This window comes from Protopterus annectens, chromosome 13.part0 (assembly GCF_019279795.1).
Source record: "Protopterus annectens isolate FY-2018-M chromosome 13.part0, PAN1.0, whole genome shotgun sequence".
In the NCBI taxonomy this organism is placed as follows: Eukaryota; Metazoa; Chordata; order Ceratodontiformes; family Protopteridae; genus Protopterus; species Protopterus annectens.
In genome coordinates, this window is record NC_056747.1 from 56,442,242 (window position 1) to 56,464,766 (window position 22,525).

The 22,525-nt window shown below is 37.7% G+C and overlaps 1 protein-coding gene across 1 annotated transcript in view; it reads right to left on the reverse strand.

Moving 5' to 3' along the window:
* The window catches only part of LOC122787830 (solute carrier family 12 member 2-like), a 1,020,929-nt gene that overhangs the window by 435,843 nt on the left and 562,561 nt on the right, over positions 1 to 22,525 (reverse strand). The window contains exon 16 of the mRNA XM_044054742.1: positions 19,560 to 19,671. Coding sequence (XP_043910677.1) covers positions 19,560 to 19,671 — 112 coding nt within the window. The remainder of the gene's footprint in view (positions 1 to 19,559; positions 19,672 to 22,525) is intronic.

A 22,525-nucleotide genomic window follows, 5' to 3' on the forward strand; every position in this document is an offset into this window, starting at 1 on the left:
ACCAAAAATTTTTGTTTTACTTTACATTCATGGGTTTTTACTGTACTTACACCACTTTCGTAGTTTTGCCACTGTTATCATATGCACTGGTTCTGTTACTGTACTGACACCACTTTCGTAGTTTTCCCACTGTTATCATATGCACTGGTTCTGTTACTGTACTGACACCACCTTCATAGTTTTCCCACTGTTATCATATGCACTGGTTCTGTTACTGTACTAACACCACTTTCGTAGTTTCCCACTTTTATCATATGCACTGGTTCTGTTACTGTACTGACACCACTTTCATAGTTTTCCCACTGTTATCATATGCACTGGTTCTATTACTGTACTAACACCACTTTCATAGTTTTCCCACTGTTATCATATGCACTGGTTCTGTTACTGTACTGACACCACTTTCGTAGTTTTCCCACTGTTATCATATGCACTGGTTCTGTTACTGTACTGACACCACTTTCGTAGTTTTCCCACTGTTATCATATGCACTGGCTCTGTTACTGTACTGACACCACTTTCGTAGTTTTCACACTGTTATCATATGCACTGGTTCTATTACTGTACTAACACCACTTTCATAGTTTTCCCACTGTTATCATATGCACTGGTTCTGTTACTGTACTTACACCACTTTCGTAGTTTTCCCACTGTTATCATATGCACTGGTTCTGTTACTGTACTGACACCACTTTCGTAGTTTTCCCACTGTTATCATATGCACTGGTTCTGTTACTGTACTGACACCACCTTCATAGTTTTCCCACTGTTATCATATGCACTGGTTCTGTTACTGTACTAACACCACTTTCGTAGTTTCCCACTGTTATCATATGCACTGGTTCTGTTACTGTACTGACACCACTTTCATAGTTTTCCCACTGTTATCATATGCACTGGTTCTGTTACTGTACTAACACCACTTTCGTAGTTTTCCCACTGTTATCATATGCACTGGTTCTGTTACTGTACTGACACCACTTTCGTAGTTTTCCCACTGTTACCATATGCACTGGTTCTGTTACTGTACTGCCACCACCTTCATAGTTTTCCCACTGTTACCATAAGCACTGGTTCTGTTACTGTACTAACACCACTTTCGTAGTTTTCCCACTGTTATCATATGCACTGGTTCTGTTACTGTACTGACACCACTTTCGTAGTTTTCCCACTGTTATCATATGTACTGGTTCTGTTACTGGACTGACACCACTTTCGTAGTTTTCCCACTGTTATCATATGCACTGGTTCTGTTACTGTTATAACACCACTTTCGTAGTTTCCCACTGTTATCATATGCACTGGTTCTGTTACTGTACTGACACCACTTTCGTAGTTTTCCCACTGTTATCATATGCACTGGTTCTGTTACTGTACTGACACCACTTTCGTAGTTTTCCCACTGTTATCATATGCGCTGGTTCTGTTACTGTACTAACACCACTTTCATAGTTTTCCCACTGTTATCATATGCACTGGTTCTGTTACTGTACTAACACCACTTTCGTAGTTTTCCCACTGTTATCATATGCACTGATTCTGTTACTGTACTGACACCACTTTCGTAATTTTCCCACTGTTATCATATGCACTAGTTCTGTTACTGTACTGACACCACTTTCATAGTTTTCCCACTGTTATCATATGCACTGGTTCTACTACTGTACTAACACCACTTTCATAGTTTTCCCACTGTTATCATATGCACTGGTTCTGTTACTGTACTGACACCACTTTCGTAGTTTTCCCACTGTTATCATATGCACTGATTCTGTTACTGTACTGACACCACTTTCATGGTTTTCCCACTGTTATCATATGCACTGGCTCTGTTACTGTACTGACACCACTTTCGTAGTTTTCCCACTGTTACCATATGCACTGGTTCTGTTACTGTACTGCCACCACCTTCACAGTTTTCCCACTGTTATCATTAGCACTGGTTCTGTTACTGTACTAACACCACTTTCGTAGTTTTCCCACTGTTTTCATATGCACTGGTTCTGTTACTGTACTGACACCACTTTCGTAGTTATCCCACTGTTATCATATGCACTGGTTCTGTTACTGGACTGACACCACTTTCGTAGTTTTCCCACTGTTATCATATGCACTGGTTCTGTTACTGTTATAACACCACTTTCGTAGTTTCCCACTGTTATCATATGCACTGGTTCTGTTACTGTACTGACACCACTTTCTTAGTTTTCCCACTGTTATCATATGCACTGGTTCTGTTACTGTACTGACACCACTTTCGTAGTTTTCCCACTGTTATCATATGCGCTGGTTCTGTTACTGTACTAACACCACTTTCATAGTTTTCCCACTGTTATCATATGCACTGGTTCTGTTACTGTACTAACACCACTTTCGTAGTTTTCCCACTGTTATCATATGCACTGGTTCTGTTACTGTACTGACACCACTTTCATAGTTTTCCCACTGTTATCATATGCACTGATTCTGTTACTGTACTGACACCACTTTCGTAGTTTTCCCACTGTTATCATATGCACTGGTTCTGTTACTGTACTAACACCACTTTCGTACTTTTCCCACTGTTATCATATGCACTGGTTCTATTACTGTACTAACACAACTTTCGTAGTTTTCCCACTGTTATCATATGCACTGATTCTGTTACTGTACTGACACCACTTTCGTAATTTTCCCACTGTTATCATATGCACTGGTTCTGTTACTGTACTGACACCACTTTCATAGTTTTCCCACTGTTATCATATGCACTGGTTCTATTACTGTACTAACACCACTTTCATAGTTTTCCCACTGTTATCATATGCACTGGTTCTGTTACTGTACTGACACTACTTTCGTAGTTTTCCCACTGTTTTCATATGCACTGGTTCTGTTACTGTACTGACACCACTTTCGTAGTTTTCCCACTGTTATCATATGCACTGGTTCTGTTACTGTACTGACACCACCTTCATAGTTTTCCCACTGTTATCATATGCACTGGTTCTGTTACTGTACTAACACCACTTTCATAGTTTTCCCACTGTTATCATATGCACTGGTTCTGTTACTGTACTGACACCACTTTCATAGTTTTCCCACTGTTATCATATGCACTGGTTCTGTTACTGTACTAACACCACTTTCGTAGTTTTCCCACTGTTATCATATGCACTGGTTCTGTTACTGTACTGACACCACTTTCGTAGTTTTCCCACTGTTATCATATGCACTGGTTCTGTTACTGTACTGACACCACTTTCATAGTTTTCCCACTGTTATCATATGCACTGGTTCTGTTACTGTACTAACACCACTTTCGTAGTTTTCCCACTGTTATCATATGCACTGGTTCTGTTACTGTACTGACACCACTTTCGTAGTTTTCCCACTGTTATCATATGCACTGGTTCTGTTACTGTACTGACACCACTTTCGTAGTTTTCCCACTGTTATCATATGCACTGGTTCTGTTACTGTACTAACACCACTTTCGTAGTTTTCCCACTGTTATCATATGCACTGGTTCTGTTACTGTACTGACACCACTTTCATAGTTTTCCCACTGTTATCATATGCACTGGTTCTATTACTGTACTAACACCACTTTCATAGTTTTCCCACTGTTATCATATGCACTGGTTCTGTTACTGTACTGACACCACTTTCGTAGTTTTCCCACTGTTATCATATGCACTGGTTCTGTTACTGTACTGACACCACTTTCGTAGTTTTCCCACTGTTATCATATGCACTGGTTCTGTTACTGTACTAACACCACTTTCATAGTTTTCCCACTGTTATCATATGCACTGGTTCTGTTACTGTACTGACACCACTTTCGTAGTTTTCCCACTGTTATCATATGCACTGGTTCTGTTACTGTACTGACACCACTTTCGTAGTTTTCCCACTGTTATCATATGCACTGGTTCTGTTACTGTACTAACACCACTTTCGTAGTTTTCCCACTGTTATCATATGCACTGGTTCTGTTACTGTACTGACACCACTTTCGTAGTTTTCCCACTGTTATCATATGCACTGGTTCTGTTACTGTACTGACACCACTTTCGTAGTTTTCCCACTGTTACCATATGCACTGGTTCTGTTACTGTACTGCCACCACCTTCATAGTTTTCCCACTGTTACCATAAGCACTGGTTCTGTTACTGTACTAACACCACTTTCGTAGTTTTCCCACTGTTATCATATGCACTGGTTCTGTTACTGTACTGACACCACTTTCGTAGTTTTCCCACTGTTATCATATGCACTGGTTCTGTTACTGGACTGACACCACTTTCGTAGTTTTCCCACTGTTATCATATGCACTGGTTCTGTTACTGTTATAACACCACTTTCGTAGTTTCCCACTGTTATCATATGCACTGGTTCTTTTACTGTACTGACACCACTTTCGTAGTTTTCCCACTGTTATCATATGCACTGGTTCTGTTACTGTACTGACACCACTTTCGTAGTTTTCCCACTGTTACCATATGCACTGGTTCTGTTACTGTACTGCCACCACCTTCATAGTTTTCCCACTGTTATCATAAGCACTGGTTCTGTTACTGTACTAACACCACTTTCGTAGTTTTCCCACTGTTATCATATGCACTGGTTCTGTTACTGTACTGACACCACTTTCGTAGTTTTCCCACTGTTATCATATGCACTGGTTCTGTTACTGGACTGACACCACTTTCTTAGTTTTCCCACTGTTATCATATGCACTGGTTCTGTTACTGTTATAACACCACTTTCGTAGTTTCCCACTGTTATCATATGCACTGGTTCTTTTACTGTACTGACACCACTTTCGTAGTTTTCCCACTGTTATCATATGCGCTGGTTCTGTTACTGTACTAACACCACTTTCATAGTTTTCCCACTGTTATCATATGCACTGGTTCTGTTACTGTACTAACACCACTTTCGTAGTTTTCCCACTGTTATCATATGCACTGATTCTGTTACTGTACTGACACCACTTTCGTAATTTTCCCACTGTTATCATATGCACTGGTTCTGTTACTGTACTGACACCACTTTCATAGTTTTCCCACTGTTATCATATGCACTGGTTCTATTACTGTACTAACACCACTTTCATAGTTTTCCCACTGTTATCATATGCACTGGTTCTGTTACTGTACTGACACCACTTTCGTAGTTTTCCCACTGTTATCATATGCACTGGTTCTGTTACTGTACTGACACCACTTTCGTAGTTTTCCCACTGTTATCATATGCACTGGCTCTGTTACTGTACTGACACCACTTTCGTAGTTTTCCCACTGTTATCATATGCACTGGTTCTATTACTGTACTAACACCACTTTCATAGTTTTCCCACTGTTATCATATGCACTGGTTCTGTTACTGTACTTACACCACTTTCGTAGTTTTCCCACTGTTATCATATGCACTGGTTCTGTTACTGTACTGACACCACTTTCGTAGTTTCCCACTGTTGTCATATGCACTGGTTCTGTTACTGTACTGACACCACTTTTGTAGTTTTCCCACTGTTATCATATGCACTGGTTCTGTTACTGTACTGACACCATTTTCATTTTTCTATAAATTCTGAGCAAATGCTTCTTCCTTGCAATCTATAGGAGCCCCTTTATCATTGTTTTATTCTAGGCTGGTACCAATACCTGTAAGTTTAGTACAAGGGTGATGCTTTATTCTAGGTTCCCCAAGTTTGGAACACAGATACTTTAATCTCTCAGTGTGACTCTGTAAACCTACAAGTCACATGCAGTTAAATGAAGACTGATTTATCCCATGGTGAACCACCAAATCTGGCTTGCTAATTGGTTGTACTCAGACATATTTATGTACCTGAACTAAAAACATGGGACATAAATATCTAACTTCAACATAACACTGTGCTAAATAAAGTGATCCCATCATAATAAGAAAACTGCACTACAATGTAATCTGAAAATAAAACTGTATATTGTGTTGTTCACCTTGCTTATGCAAAACAATTGTAAAGTTATAATTAACTGCCCAAAAGAAACATCAACTACATATTATACACTGACTAGTATGGTTTGCTGTATGTCCTCTCTTAAAGGCCGAGAAAATAACTTCCTAAAGTTTACAGTACACAAGTAACAGGATTGTTCTCTCTCCTACTCCCATGAATAACAAGACTGGCCTCTCTCCTACTCCCATGAGTAACAGGATTTCTCTTTCCTACTCCCAAAAGAGTAACAGGATAGTTCTCTCTCCTGCTCCCATAAGCAACAGGATTGTTCTCTCTTCTCTACTCCCATGAGTAACAAGATTTCTCTCTCTCCTACTCCCATGAGTAACACAATTTCTCTCTCTCCTTCTCCCACGAGTAACAGGATTGTTCTCTCTCTTGTTCCCCTTTCACCAATGACAGAGAGTTACTGTACCTCCAATTCAGTATTGGCAGTTTATAGTTACTGATTTTATTTATAGAAGCTTAAGCTGTATTTTTCTTCTACTGCTCCGAAACTGATTACCTGGTTATCAGTTACTTCCAGCACTGTTACACCTTATACCCAGCCACTTGTTTGGTACTTATATCCTTATTTTCCTAGTGAAATATAATAATTTCTTTCAGCTGTCACGCACTCCCGATTTTATAGTGACCAAATGATTATAATATCATATTGAGCTTCAAACAGTGATTGGTTTAAATAAATAATTAAGCCATGAAATTCAAATTTATACTCACAGTTCCATAGTCCCAGTGGACCTCACATCTAGAAAATACAGACATAGCTAGGGAGGGGTGAAGGGGGCAGTTACCATGGGTGAAAAAGAGTTAGGGGATCAGTCTTTAGTGCATACTAGCATTGAAAAATGCAGCAGTTTGCTATAGGTTAAAAGGAAAGAAGAAAAGAAATAGAGAGGAACTTTTTTTCTGGTCCTCAACTTAAAGTTGGGGGGTGCACTAGAAAAGGGGTTGTACTAGGTGTATAAATAGCTAGCTACACTTTTGTGTTGTCCCTGCAAAGGTATTAATCATTTTCAAATGTTGCCCTCATAGCTACAACAATTTGTAAAGATGCAAACCTATTTCTGAGCAAGTTATGCACAAGTCTATGCTGTGGGCATAAGATTAGACACCTTTATGTATTCAGGCCTCAGTAAGTCAAGGTTCCTGAGAAATACTCAAAAGAAAAATCTACTTATCCAAGTAAAGGAATGTGTCTATATGTATGTATGCATAATTATTTAAAATTTGTATAATTTCTTTTTTGCTGCTACTACAGGATTAGTTTCAATCCTGCTGGTCTAGCAGTTAGCTCGGGGGGTTGGGTGCTATATGCTTCCCCTATGACTCTCCAAGTTAAAACTTGGTGAGGAACTAACTTACTTAGCACAACTGTTCAGAAATTTAACATGAAGAACACTTAAACACCAGTATTTTTTGAAGGGGAGCATACTCCTTCTTTGCCCATGTGCAAGCATTTACTTTAATACTGAATGGATCTTTCAATTAGTTAACTCCCACCCATAAAATGGTCACGCTTATTTTACACTTTTTAGTCGCTCCATTTTAACTTCAGATACACTCGGGCCTGTAAATGCATGCACCCTTGATTCACTGTTTAAGTTGATTCCAACACATGCTATTTGCACAAACCTGCAAAAAGAAACAATTTTTCAATAACTAAAAAGTCTCTATAAAAAATACTTTTAAAATTGGAAACTATTTTCATTTTTATAATATACGGATGCCAACCATTATGTTATCAGTGGGGCAGGTACTGGTTGAGTTACTTCAATCCCGCTTTTCAATCACACCAAATTGCCATGGAAAAGCTGTAAATACTTCTGTTTTTTTTACACAGAAATTTGGTTACGTCACCAACCCAGACCGGCAGGCAAAGCTATTCCCTGTTAGGTCTGGGTGTTGTAAATAATGCATCAATTGGCTGTAATTCATGAAGGGGGTGAGCAATGGGGCAGGAAGAGCCCTACAAAAATCTCGGCTGTAGAACTTTTTTTTATTAACCAGTAACAGAGGACTGGGATTTGTCTTTTTTTACAGCTAGAGCCAGCCAGCAAGCCACTCCAGCAGCCAGAACCAGTCAGCCAGCCAGTCAGCTAGCCATTCCAGCAGCCAGAGCCAGCCAGCACCAACCAGTCATTCCAGCAGCCAGAGCCAGACAGCACCAACCAGCCATTCCAGCAGGCAGCCAGCCAGCCAGCTAGGTACTCCAACAGCCAGAGGCAGCCAGCCAGCTAGCCACTCCAGCAGCCAGAGTCAGTCAGCCAGCTATCCACTCTAGCCATCAACCAGCTAGCCTCAACAGCCAACAGACAGACAGCTAGGTAGCCATTCCAACAGGCAGCCAGCCAGCCAGCCACTCCAACATGCAGGAAACCAACCAGCCATTCCAGCAGGGAAGCCAACTCCAAAGCAAAGACTGTGATGTTAGTTGCAAGTAAGTAAGTACAAATAGTATTTTATGGTTCTAGCTTTTTAAAATGAGAATATTGTGTTTTATTTCTATTTTTAATTTTTTAATGTTTAGAGGTAGATTGGGCACACTGTACAGTATTTACATCTGTGTAATCGTTATTTTAAAATTTGCAAGTAGTATTTTTTAAAGGTATAAAAAGTATGTATGGCTTTGTGTGTGTGTGCGTGTGTGTGTGTGTGTGTGTGTGTGTGTGTGTGTGTGTGTGTGTGTGTGTGTGTGTGTGTGTGTGTGTGTGTGTATAAAATTTAATCTTTAATTGTTGTGGTTGTTTTCGGATGATTTGGAAGAAGTAGTTTTTAAAGGTTAAAATGTGTGTATAGGAATTTTATTTCCGCTGGCGGGGTGCAATTTTCACAGATAAATGTAGTGTGATTGATGTATTTCTATTGTTATTGTGGCTGTTTCAGGGTAATTTGCTTTTACAAATGTTTTGGGATAGTTTGCACTTTTTGGGTGGAAATGTGTGTAATTTATTTTTTTAATGCTGTCTTCAACAGGTTAAGATGTACTGCTTCAGGTATTTTTTTTAAGTGGTTATTTAGTGATGAGAGCTACTTTTAAATGTAAAAAACAAATATGTGTATATATTTTTTTATTTTTTTGTGGGGACATTTTCATAGGTAAACATAGTACATGTGGTATTCTACTATGTGCATGTTGTCATGGCTGCTTCATGATAGTTTGCTTTTATAGGCGGTAATGTGTATATCTTTTTAATGCTGTCTTCAATAAGTTTAAAATGTACTGCTTTGAGTATAGTGGGAATATGGCTGTGCTATTGTTGGGTCATCTCTTTATTTTTATCTTTGTGCTGGGTGAATTAATGCTACAGGTTTATTATTTATTTATTTTTTTAATTGCTGTGTTCAGAGGTAAATGGGATCCATGGGGTCTGCTGCACATTCTAATTCATTTTAAAGTGGCTTTTTACTGATGACTTGCAAGAAGTGAAAATATTTGTATAAATTTATTTTTTGGAGGAGTGAGAGGCATGTTCAGTGGTAAATATAATGCATTTGGTGCTCTACTAATAGATGTTATTGTGCTTGTTTCAAGGTAGTGTGCTTTTACAGGTGTAACTGTATATATACTTATTCATTTTTAGTGCCATCTTTAGAAGCGAACTATAGTTTGGGTAGAGTGGTAATAGATTGCCTTGTGGTTGCCTTGGTGTCTCATTTTTCTTTGTTGTGCAAGGTAATTCCATTAAAGGTAATGCTTTAAAATATTTTTCCCATCTTGCTTAGATGTGGAGTGTACAGTGAATGCAAAGCTTAATCTGTGGGTCTATATTGTAAGTTCGAAGTTTTCAAACTTCGAATCTCATATGGTTGACATCATATGAGTGAAGTTTTCAAACACTTTCAATGGAGATCGCTGTAGAGAATATTTCCCTTCACTTCAATGTAGCACGATCTCGGAGTTGGCTATATTTAAGTAGCATGGGGGTGTGGAGGGTGCAGGGGGCTTGCCCCCCTGCATTGAACATTCAGGTAGGGATTTTATTTTTAGTTTGTTTATATTTTATGTTCGATGTTTGAAAACTTCGCTCATATGGAGTCGATCATATGCGATTCGAAGTTTTCAGACTTCCAATATATAATATAGACCCAAATCTGTAGCTGTTCTGTTTTAATATTTTTAATGGTTAAAAAACTGCATGGTTTGTATGGGTGTTTTTTTTTTCTCTTAGATGTTTTTACTGCTGCAGGGGCATACAACTGCTACCAACTTGCCTCTCAGTTGTTCTGATTTTTACAGAATGTTAATTTTTTTTACCTCATATTTTTGGTCTGTTGCCAATAAAATTTGAGAGTTTTTGGCCAGTCATTTGGGTTTGAAGTCACTGATGTCATTAGTTTGAGAAGAAGTTTCAGACTTTATATATTTCAGAAAATTCATACCAATGCAAAACCTAATAACTTTCTGAGTTTGCACGAGCAATATTTAAAATCTGTGCCATATTTTGAGCCTTAATCCCTTTTTGTTCCAATTTCTTGCTTTCAAGAGGCTGAGAGATATGGCTACCAGCCGTGTTAATGTCAAGTTTTCAATGGCCACAATGTCCCCTCCATTATGTCCTTAAATTTTCTACCTTTTTAAAGGGCTTGAATGTTAATTCCCTTTTGCTCCATTCTTCTAGTCTTCAGTGAGTCTATATCATAGAACTACTTTACAAAATGGCTTCATATTTCAAATGCCAATATTGTTATGTCAGTTTTCAGATGCTGTGTTTTTCAAACGCCAGTGTTTCTAGCTAGTTCTTTCACATGTCAGTGTTTCTAGCTGGTTCTTTCACATGTCAGTGTTTCTAGCTGGTTCTTTCACATGTCAGTGTTTCTAGCTGATTCTTTCACATGTCAGTGTTTCTAGCTAGTTCTTTCACATGTCAGTGTTTCTAGCTGGTTCTTTCAGATGTCAGTGTTTCTAGCTGGTTCTTTCACATGTCAGTGTTTCTAGCTGGTTCTTTCAGATGTCAGTGCTTCTAGCTAGTTCTTTCACATGTCAGTGTTTCTAGCTAGTTCTTTCACATGTCAGCGTTTCTAGCTAGTTCTTTCAGATGTCAGTGTTTCTAGCTAGTTCTTTCACATGTCAGTGTTTCTAGCTGGTTCTTTCACATGTCAGTGTTTCTAGCTGGTTCTTTCACATGTCAGTGTTTCTAGCTAGTTCTTTCACATGTCAGTGTTTCTAGCTAGTTCTTTCACATGCCAGTGTTTCTAGCTGGTTCTTTCACGTGCTATTATATTACTGCATCCTACTAAAACAGTTTTGCTAAATGTGTTGAATATCAGGTAAGTACATATTCAGGAATGATGACAGCAGCAGCTTCACCATAGTCTACCACCAATAACAGAATGCACAGGATGTCTGGAAAATGGAATTCGAATGAATCAAGAAAGTATTCTGCAGGTGCTGCAAAATGGAATTCCTAGTCAGCCATGTTGGAAGAAACTATGTCGTATGACAAGAGGCAAATGTACAACATAAGACTGCTATTCTGCAAGCAAAATCCAGTCACCTGATGACAAAGTGGGTAAGAGACACTAACCTTGAGGGATTCAAAATTAAAATCATTGCAGCTGAAGCCTCTGAGGTGTTCCAAGCTGTTAAGCACAATATTAACAGTTTGGACTGTGCAGTAAAATTGGCCAGCCAGTTGTACACTGACTTGGACATTGCAAAAAAATATATCTTGCGGAAGGACCAAGGCTGAAGCCAATTTTGAAAATGGTTTGGAACCACACTCATTGGATTGTCTCCTGCATGACCATCAGAAACCAGGCACTTTATTTGCATTATCATCGGATGCTTCCAACAAAGGAATCCAAATGGAGCGATGATAAATCAGCAAGCAAAGGAGAGTAGTATTGCTGGGATTGAATTCATCCTCGAGTCTTGGTGAGTACCTTCATGAGGTGAACCCTGTTTTTCACAAAATTTCACCAAGACAACACTGATATATGGACTGTGTTGTATATAGTATATATATATATATATATATATATATATATATATATATATATATATATATATAATAAACAGAGGTAGGTTAAACAGAAAAAAGATAGCTGGGTGAACAAGACCCAGGATAAAAAATTTCCAATCCTGGTAGGCTCACTGGTACCAGGACTGGAAAAAAATGACACTGTTGAATCCTCATGATATGGAAACATTCCTACAATGGGGATAGAACAGGCTCAGGGGGAGGAAGTAGTAGTCCACAAAAATCACTAAAACTGATAGGCCAAAAAAAAGTAATAAAGGTGATAGAGTGGACTATTGAGGATAAGAAAGAAAGTATGTATTGTTATGATTATGTAAGAAGCCCAGAATTTCCAGACAGAAGATATGCAAAAAGATTAAGAAAGAAATTAGAGGGAAGAAAAATACTTGCACAAGAAAACTGTCAGAAGCTTCAAATAAACATTTTTCATTAATACAACAGATTATGAAAAACATTATATCATCCAAGAAACCTTGGGCCATTTGGAAAAAGAAGAGATTGAGGAAGTGAGAAAATATAAAGAACTAAATCTAGAGGTTTTTGAAAGGTATAAAACAGAAATATGGACATGGGAAAGAAAGATCTGATATGGTGCAATATCTATACAAAGGAGAAAGGCAAATTAGTCAATGCAAAAAAGCTCCCCAAAAATACAGGCAAAGGCATCCACATATGGAAAATTTCACAATACAAAAAATAAGACCACAATGAGGGAGCGTAGAACAAAAGATTAGTAAAGCAGAAGTTAAAAACTAGAAGCTGAAGTTATGAAGTACCTGCAAAAGTGAAGGATTTAATGTAGAAAGTCCTACATGGGTTATATTAAAGCATGATGGAACAATGAGTCCCCCAACTAAAGAGAAACAGGAGCGGGAGACATCTGATGAAGAAGTATGGACATGGGAAAGAAAAAGAGATCGAATATGGAGCAATATTTATGCAAAGGAGAAAGCTAAACTACTCAAGACAAAAACAGCAGCACAAAACATATTTCAGATATGGAAAATTTTATAATACAAATATAAGAGAACAAAGAGGGAAAAGTAGAAAACAGGATTAGTAATGGAGACGTTAAAGAAATAGAAATTGAGGTTATGGATTACCTGCAAAGTGAAGGATTTAGAGTAGAAAATCTAACTCTGATAGCATCACCGCAGGATAGAGCAATAGATCCCCAAATTAAGGAGAAACCAGTGGAGTGGGAAACATCTGATCAGTTGCTGTATGAAGATACTTTGGAGCCTTCCATAGGAAACCAGTACAAAAGTTCAGTTGGAGCTGTATATCAAGGGAAGGAACATATGCCAGCACAGCTAGCTGGAATTTTGTAAATAATTCTATGTCATTTTTGTATCAAATTGATTTGTACAGATACTTGTGTTGAAGAAAGTATTTGTAAAGCTGCTTGTTTTAAAAATGTACCAACAGTGGGTCCTGACTGTACTGTAACTGACTTTGGAAATGGTAAGAAATTAAATTACTGGAATTAGGCCATATAGCTATCACAATTTTCAACGAAGCCAGAAACACAATGTCTGTAAGAAGCATGGTTTGTTAGTCTCTGTAGGAGGAAGGTCAGAAGTTTATAATTGTTTTATGACTTCCAGAAGCTGCACCAGATCTGAGCAATGCTCTTGTGTGTGTGTATTATTGGCATGTTGGTGCTAAATCCTGGCAGTTTCTAGAAATGGTGGGTTGCATGGGAGTCAGAAGTCAGATGACCAGATGTATGTAATGTCATTCTGTACAGAAATAATGTTTTAATATTAGGTGAGACAGAAGTCTCAGGGCAGTCTCTCTCTTTGAACCTGACATAGAAGGATCCCTTACCTACTTCATCTTGTCTTGCTCTATTAAGCAAGTAGGAAAAGTAATTCTCTAGATCAGTCAGGAAATTATAGTGAGAAGAGTTAAGTATTGTTTTTTCTGCAACTGTATGAATCTTTCTAGCTTTGTTATTTTTAATATTTCCCGTGATTGAAACTGTTGTTTATTGTAAATAGATACTTTGTATTTTCCTGTTCTTTTATTATTTATTAAATATATTTAAACTTTTCATTGTGGATGGGCCTTTAGAGAATTTCTTAACCTTTGAGAATACTTATATCTATCTGTGAAACTGTGGCCACTCCTGAAGCCTGGTTGTTTGCTCAACATTACCATTTGTATTAATATTAATTTCACTCAGTATAATTGGGTACCCTTGCAACAGCCTTCGGTAGCTGGCTTTGTAGTGTCTGGTGGCAGTAATAACTACCTTTGTACTCTGGGCAAAAGGGGGCACATCAGGTAAATCTGTGCCAGCCTTTCCCAGGTGTGTGTGTGTGTGTGTGTGTGTGTGTGTGTGTGTGTGTGTGTGTGTGTGTGTGTGTGTGTGTGAACTACTTGGAGCAAGAGGGTGCTGAAGGACTTAGCTGGGACACTCAGCTGAGAACTTAACCCTATAGATGTGCTAGTGGGAAGCCATATTGTTGCCCAAGGGGGAGATAGATGTAAAGAAATTCAGACCCAAGGCTGACTCTGTTCCCTGTGTGCTCTTAATGGAAATTGTGCTTGATGTGAACATCCCTCTCCAGTGTCAGTGGTGAGGATTCAGGCTCCTTGATTACTGGCCCAGTGTGGGGATATCACAACATCAAAAATGTTTTGTCCGATGAAAGCCTTTGAAACAATTTGAACCATTAGCTAAACTCTCTGTTTTAAATAGATATGCTTAAATACACTAAAACATCTATAAAACTAAGACTACAGTACGAAAAAAAAACTAACCACTAAAAGATGTTTAAATACTCTTGCATTTGAGTAAACATTTCTCAGAAATATTCTCATTAAGCCCAGTAGATGGTCTACCCTCAAAAACACTTGACATTTAATTTCTTGTTTTTCTAAAAACATTTTTGAAATTTTCAACAAGCAAACTCATGTCCTGGTTGCTCTTTTCTCTGATGTGAGAATCACTTTTGATATGGTAAACCCCTGTCTTCAGATGAATAATTGGTGCTTGGGCTTGACCAGAGATGAGGACACTGCAGATGCTATGATGATGAGGTCAGGAAGATTTTGAACCTCAGTGGGCTGGTTACCTACTTGTACAGGGTAGGTAGCATTTCCTGCATCAGGAGTCTTTGGCTTACCCAGACTTTGTGGAATAGGTTTTCCAGTTACTCCATAGGTGGGTAAAGTCATCCATCAGAAGGTATTTTTTACTTCTAGGTTGTTCATTTGTGGACCTCCAGAAAGATGGATGGTGATTTACAGCAGATAGTTTGTCATGTTTAAAGCAGTTTGAAGTTCTGTTTTTGGGTAAGAAGGAAGCTATCTGCAGATAATTAGATCTCTAAAAAATATTAGTATTGCACCACAGTTCTAGCAGGCATACCTGAGTAATAGGTGCTGACACTTGAAAAGCAAGAGTGATGCCTTTACGATAAGATCAAGTCTCTGTGAAAACACAGACATGGATGTGTTTTAGGTGCTGGAGAACTTTGGCATCTAGCAATGTATTAAGACTTCTGGCATTGGGAAGAACAATCTTAATGTGGTTCTGACAGGAATTTACTGAAAGACATTTGCTATGCTAGAATGTCCAGAAGGCAGACCACCTAAAAAAGGTATTATGGGGGCAGAATGCACTTTATGCAATCTGCAGAATCCCTGTAATGAAAGATGAAGGACATTCTTAGTACAGCAAGTTGTGCTGTCATTCATTATGCACCAAGCTGACGTATAATAGACTCCCCCTAGAATGACACCAGCAACTTAGCCAATTGTTAAAGTCTATTATCTTCTCTTGGTATCAGGGCATTTTTCTGTCTGATGGTAGAATTCCACTCAGGGCCAGAAACTTACTGGAATTTGAGATGTACAGAAAGCGGAAATACATTTTCTGCATGTCCTCCTGCATTGAGCGCCTCATGCTTTTCAAAGATATATGAGCCAGAACCAAACTGTAATCATTTTTGTCCTGTTTAAGTGACTCTAGGACCTTTGAGAACTCAGGGATCCTGGCACTAGAAAGGCAGCTGTCATTCTGTCTTTGTCCAGTTTAGTGAGTGTAGAGTCAGTGTGTCTGATGATGAAATCACATTTTTACTTGTATGCATAGACTTAGTGCAGTGAAAGTTTGATGTTTTCCAGCCTGTTGACTCAAAGAGTTATGCAATAGTGGTAGAATTGTGTTAGTGGATTGTTGCGGAGGCTTTTTAGTCCCGATTTTTCGAGGCTTAGGTAGTGATTTTTTTATTATCTTGTTCTATTTTATTGCTTCATGTGTCATATTTTAATTGTTGAAGTGGTTCAGGCAAAAGAACTCTAATAATACTGAAGTAGCATTTAATTTAATATCAAAAGTAAACTGCCTATAGTAAATGCATACAAGGATGGGGGGATATGTGGATACTAAACTAACTTTTAACCTTTTTTTTGGAAGGACTTTGCACTTTCAGAAAAGGGGAAGATGTCACTGCTACTTCATTATTTCAAATTAAGTCGACGGTCATAATGATAAAATGTTTTAACAATTTGATAATCCCTGCTTTGGAATCTTTATAGGAAGAGTAACATCAATATTGGTGGAGAAAGCGAATATAACAAAAGAAACGTTATAGCCATGAATGGGCCGACATGAAACGTGATAGCCATGAATGGGCCGACATGAAATGTGATGGCCGTAAATGGGTCAACATGAAGCGTGATAGCCATGAATGGGCCGACATGAAATGTGATAGCCGTGAATGGGTCAACATGAAACGTGATAGCCTTGAATGGGCCGACATGAAATGTGATAGACATGAATGGGACGACATATCAAGGCAGGCAGAAGAAAATTAATCAATTTTACTGGTAGATCAAAGATTCAGGGAAAGCTAATAGTTTTAAGGATTTTATGGATCTTCTCTGTTTGAATGTTATGACCTGACTGCTTTACAGAAAAGGTCTGTTCTGGACAGGCTAACAGCGTACTACCAAAATACAAAAAAAAAAAAAAAAGATTTTTGGACTGGGTTATGGGTACATAGAATAGGTTGTTACAGGAAGTGAAAAATGTTCATTTGATTAACTCCTTTGAAAAGAAACTGGATAGGATCATCAGATGCTACATATATGATAGCTTCTCACAGACTATGAGAATTACTCAGCATCCTTCTCTCTATGTGTAGAGAATTACCCGGCATCTCTCTCTGTATGTGTATACAAAGTCTATGTCTGCTTTGTTATACCACCACCTGAGTTCTTCATGCCCAGCTTAACAACCACTTTGTCTCATTATCCTATTTGATAGCCACATAAAAATTTGCTGAAGTCTATATGAAAATGTTTTAGTAAGCAGTTAGTGCTCTGAAATCACTGATGTGGGGCCCTCTGTCCTCACACTTCCAAGCTTAAAATATGCCAACTACAGGTTTGTACTAATTCTGAGATAAAGTGCACGGAGGCTTGAAGCAAAATCACCAGAAAAAAAAAACATTCTGTTGATGTTGAAAAAAACTGGTATATTTAATTTTTCCAATTATATTTTTAATAGTATGGCTCTGTGGGTATAATCTTGCATTTAAATGCCTAGTAATTTGCATCTGATACCATAATAAAGCTACACATCATTTTCAAATATACACAAATGCACACAAAGTTAATACATCTACTATGCTTATAAAATATGTTATATATGTAATGCTATAAGAAATTTTAAGAGAACCATACATGGATGTATAGGGATAAAAACATTCACAATGTTTTATGTCCCAGCAAATCATTTATTGGAATATCACAGCGTTGACACATCCTCTGCTCTAGAAATATTTTTGGTCTAAAAGCAACCTTTGTTATGAATAAGGTAACAGAGTAAAAACTACATGGAAAAGCTGAATGAAATGAAATCATTTAAGTATGATACATTATTAACTTGTGGCATGGATACTAGAGTTCTGCTGTGGTGTGTCTTTAAGAGCATAAGTGTTTTATTCTTTATTTAAATGTTATATAACCCGCGGTGGTGGTGCTGCGGTAGCGTTGTTGCCTCACAATAAGATGCTGTCCAGTTCGATTCTCAGCTAGAGGGTCTTCTGCATGGAGACATGCGTGAATGGGTGTACCTTTGTTGAAGGTTGTGCGTCAGGGCTGACAACTCGGCACGTAAAAATCTACTGCCAATCATTAGCCACTGTGGTGACCCCTAACCGGGAAAAGCCGAAAGACACAACAACAGCATTAACTGAGTTTACTTGTCTGTGCTAGTTAAATTAAGTTCTTGGTAATAGAAAATGTTCTGTGAAGGCTTGGAAGAGAAGCGCTAGGAGAATAAACTGTGTGCAGGTGTTGCAACAGGCTTGGCTATTTTTGTTATTATTATTATTTTCATTTTGGATTTCTACATATAAATATTTTCAATGTTTACAAAAAATGTAGTGTAAAGGTTTTAGGCATTATCTCCTCCAGATTTAAGAGCTTTGTTTCTCAGTCCAAATCAGATATACCTTCTAATCTAAGCTGCAAGAAGAAATCTGACAAAATGGGCTTTGAGCTCAATACTACCAGTCTGAAAGTATGAAATGGTGAGAGCATAAAATGTCAAAACCTTTTCTTTACTCAGGGGGCCAAGCCATGCTGCTCCCCCCACAACTCCTGCAAATTATATATAACAACACCAAGACTGCACAATAGTGGAGTGGGGAAAGAACTAAACCCATTTTCAACATTTTGTATTTTCAGCATTTTGTATTTCAACTATATGGCATGGAACTATATATATAAAACTGGTTCTTCTACAAGAGCTCAAATCCCAGTGTCTTGAAAATCACTGTCTCAAAGCCAGGGACTCATGCGTCTTGTAGCACGTCATCTGCTGCTTACAATCAGGCTCGAATATGACTCCAGGCAAGCAGCCACGGGGAGGCAACAGGATTGGGATTTTAGGGTTATAGATCAGGAAGGGAGTTTTAGGTTTAGAGAGAGGGTTTTACAGTTAAGGAGCAATTGTGGAATTTATGATATGGTAGGGGGTTCGACCTTTAGGTTTAGGAAGCAAATGAGGACTTTAGGGTTTGGAAGGGGGGATACAGTTTTATATTAACGGAGCAAGGAGCAAGACTGGGCTCTGGGTGAGAGTTTTAGGGTTAGAATTTAGGTTCTCATAGAGCTATACAGTTTTATATGGTCAGGTGTTGGGGGCTACATAGAAATGGGAAATCAAGCTAGTGGGAGATTGAGCACTTGCTTTTACAATCAAATGGCAGTGGACAAGTATATCGCAAGCTACTAGCAAGTGAGCACCTGTAGTCGACACAATATAATTACATTTTTCATCTGTAATCCAGACTTGCTGAACTGGCTGTTTCTCTGTGAAAAAGTATATATGCTATTATATATGTGCCCCATTCATTACAAAAATAAACCAGAAGCATGTAGTATTCATCTGAAAAATATTGGTTAACATTGGTAAAGTAAAACAACATTTATGTCAATTTCTGTAATCCTGAAATCTACAAAGAACAAACCAAAAGAATTGAGCCAAAATGATACTGATTCTTAACAACCAGAACATTTTATAGCATGCAGATGATATCAGATAAATAAAATGAGTTACTTACTATGTGGACATGACCACACACCATAAGGCCAACATTTTTGGTGAAAGAATTTACCAAATCAACTAAGGCAGGACGAGACACAGGAGCTCCAGTTAAGACAAGGCACTGTGGTCTACAATAAAATCAAATAAATGAAAAATAATTAATGTGAATCTTAAGAAGCATTTTGAATTAAAATGCGTGTGGTATTTAAAACATGAATTAGATTGTACAAAATTAATTTATATCTACTTTACTCTCTAATATAATCTGCATCCCACAATAAATTCCATAAAGTAATGTACTGCACCCAATACTTTTATTGTCAGACTGCATAGGCTAAATCAGTTGTAAAACAATTTTATATGTATGGCCTTTTAATACTGCTTCTTCTACTTTTGGGTCTTTTGTAACTATACTTTTATCCTTCATGCAACTTTAAGTATGTACCCTAATGTTTACATCAACCTTTATACTCTACGTTTGAAGCTTTTCTCCCCGGCCCTCCACCGAAAAGGAGTACCAACCTCAGTCGGACTTCCCTGGTGAACAAATATAAATTATATATATATATATATATATATATATATATATATATATATATATATATATATTATATATATATATATATATATATAAAACAAATAATTGTCATTCATTTGGTTGAGAAAACAAATGACTGGCACACAAATGAGTGACAAGAATTGAGTGACAGCACAAATGTATGTATGTACGAGTGTGCAGGAAAATCAATGCATGACTAAAAAGGTTCTGGGTATGAAAAAGTGCAAGACTGTGTCATAATGGATAAATTATATGTGCACCTGTTTGTGGGTTAGGTAAGGGAATATATTTAGTGTTGTGCATGTGCTATGTTCTTCTGTCATGATTAGTACTGTTAGAGAAATGTTTTTAGTAATCTAATGTATAGGGTTAGGGTCAGGAGCCACCTTATTCACCTTACTCATGTGTGCTAACCCTAACTCTAATCTACCCCAATGCAGCCATTAACCCTAACCCTACCCTGCCACTAACCCTAACTTACTAAAATACTTTCTGTAACAGTGCCACTATTCAGACAGTGTTTTATCCCTAACCCTACACATTATCTTACTAAAAATACTTTCTGTAATAATACCACTATTCAGACAGTGTTTTATCCCTAACCTTACGGTATCACTATTCAGAATGTGTTTTTCTCTAATTCTACACATTATCTTACTAATAATTATTTCTATAACAGTATCACTGTTCAGACGGTGTTTTATCCATAACATTACACATTATCTTACTAAATATCCTTTCTATAACAGTACCACTGTTCAGATGGTGTTTTATCCCTAACCCTATGCACAATCTTACTAAAAATCCTTTCTGTAACAATACCACTATTCAGATGGTATTTTATATGGGTTTTTTCAACTGGACCTTACTGACAGTTGGAGATAAATTGCCAGTGTTTTGATCAATTTGTCTGTCACACATTTATCGCTCATTTGTTATCATTCGTTGGAGTGTTGCTGTCACTCATTTGTGTTGTTGACCAATACATGTATAAAATATATGTGTATATCTATCTACATATCTGAAATGAATCAATTACACCCAGGATGGTTAAGACTCTTACTTTTTCCTCTTAGGAAAAGCTTTAATTATATTACAGAACCCTCGGCTCTGTAACTCATGTCCTTTCCCATTGGATAAGGCAATTAGCTTTCTAATCAGGATACTCACCCATCAATCTCCATGTGGATACAGTTCTTAGCTCTTACCTTTGGTAAATGCTCTATTATTTAGACAAAACATTTACAGAACCTTTGGCTCTCTACTCATCTCTGTATCTACTGGCTACCTACATCACTGGAAGCTCCACACAAGGAGATTTGCTCAGGCACTACCAAGGATATTAAGACACACATATAGATTTTTTCAGTCTTATTCGAAGGGTGAATTTCCACACATCACTCTAGTTGCCTATAGGCAAATCTGATGAAGTCTAATGACAGTACTACAGAATGAACATGCACAATATCAATTCTGCAAGTTTTCTCCTCCACAGTTGTGAATTACCTCAACACACACATGGGCCAGATTTATGAATGCCTACATTAAAGGTACACAGTCTGTATTCAAGAACATCCCTACCACGTTGTTTGTGCTCTCTATTCACTCAGAAAGATTTCACTAAGTGTACACCCAGTCTACACTTTGTGGTAACCCTTAAAATCCCTCTTGATATATAAGGCTGCAAGAAAATTGGTAGGAAAACTAAAATTAGGAGGAAGAAAGTGGGAGTTATGCTTGTGTTGCCTATTCACTCAGAAGGGTGTACAGTAAGTATACACTTAGTGTAGATGTTTATGAATCTGGCCCTAATTTCTTAGTGGATTTAGGTCATTAGTTAATACATTTTCTATATCTGTGCATATTTCAAATTAGGGATAGATAAAATGATGTCCTCTAGTTCAATCTGTTGCATGATTGTAATGATTGTTAACTAAATGGTCTGTACAATGTCTGTGTAAAATGACAATATTACTGTTGGCAATTTTTGATTTCAGTGAAAATGGTTGCATCAATTAAAATAAGCAAAACAAATAAAATGGTTGAAGAAGGTGAATACCTACCTTGGAGTAAATCCCTAAGATGGGCAAACCCCACCATGATGTTGGCACACCCTGTGGGAAAGCACCAGGTTGGGAACTATTTACTTTTGTTGTATATAGAAACCCACTAAACCTTTACTTATGCTGTTGTGAAGAGTGGCGCTCATTTGTCCCTTGTAAAGAACTTGCTTACAAGATCACTGAGTCAGCATTTTTTTGTCTACCATAGATTAAACTATTATTATAATAATGCTGGTAAGATATGACCCCCAAAGCAAAATAGGACATCAAGAAGTGGTACTCTACCCCTTAAAATATTCATGGGGCTTTTAGGAAGGTTGTAAAAGGAAGTGTGAAACAAAGATCTTATGTTTGTAACTA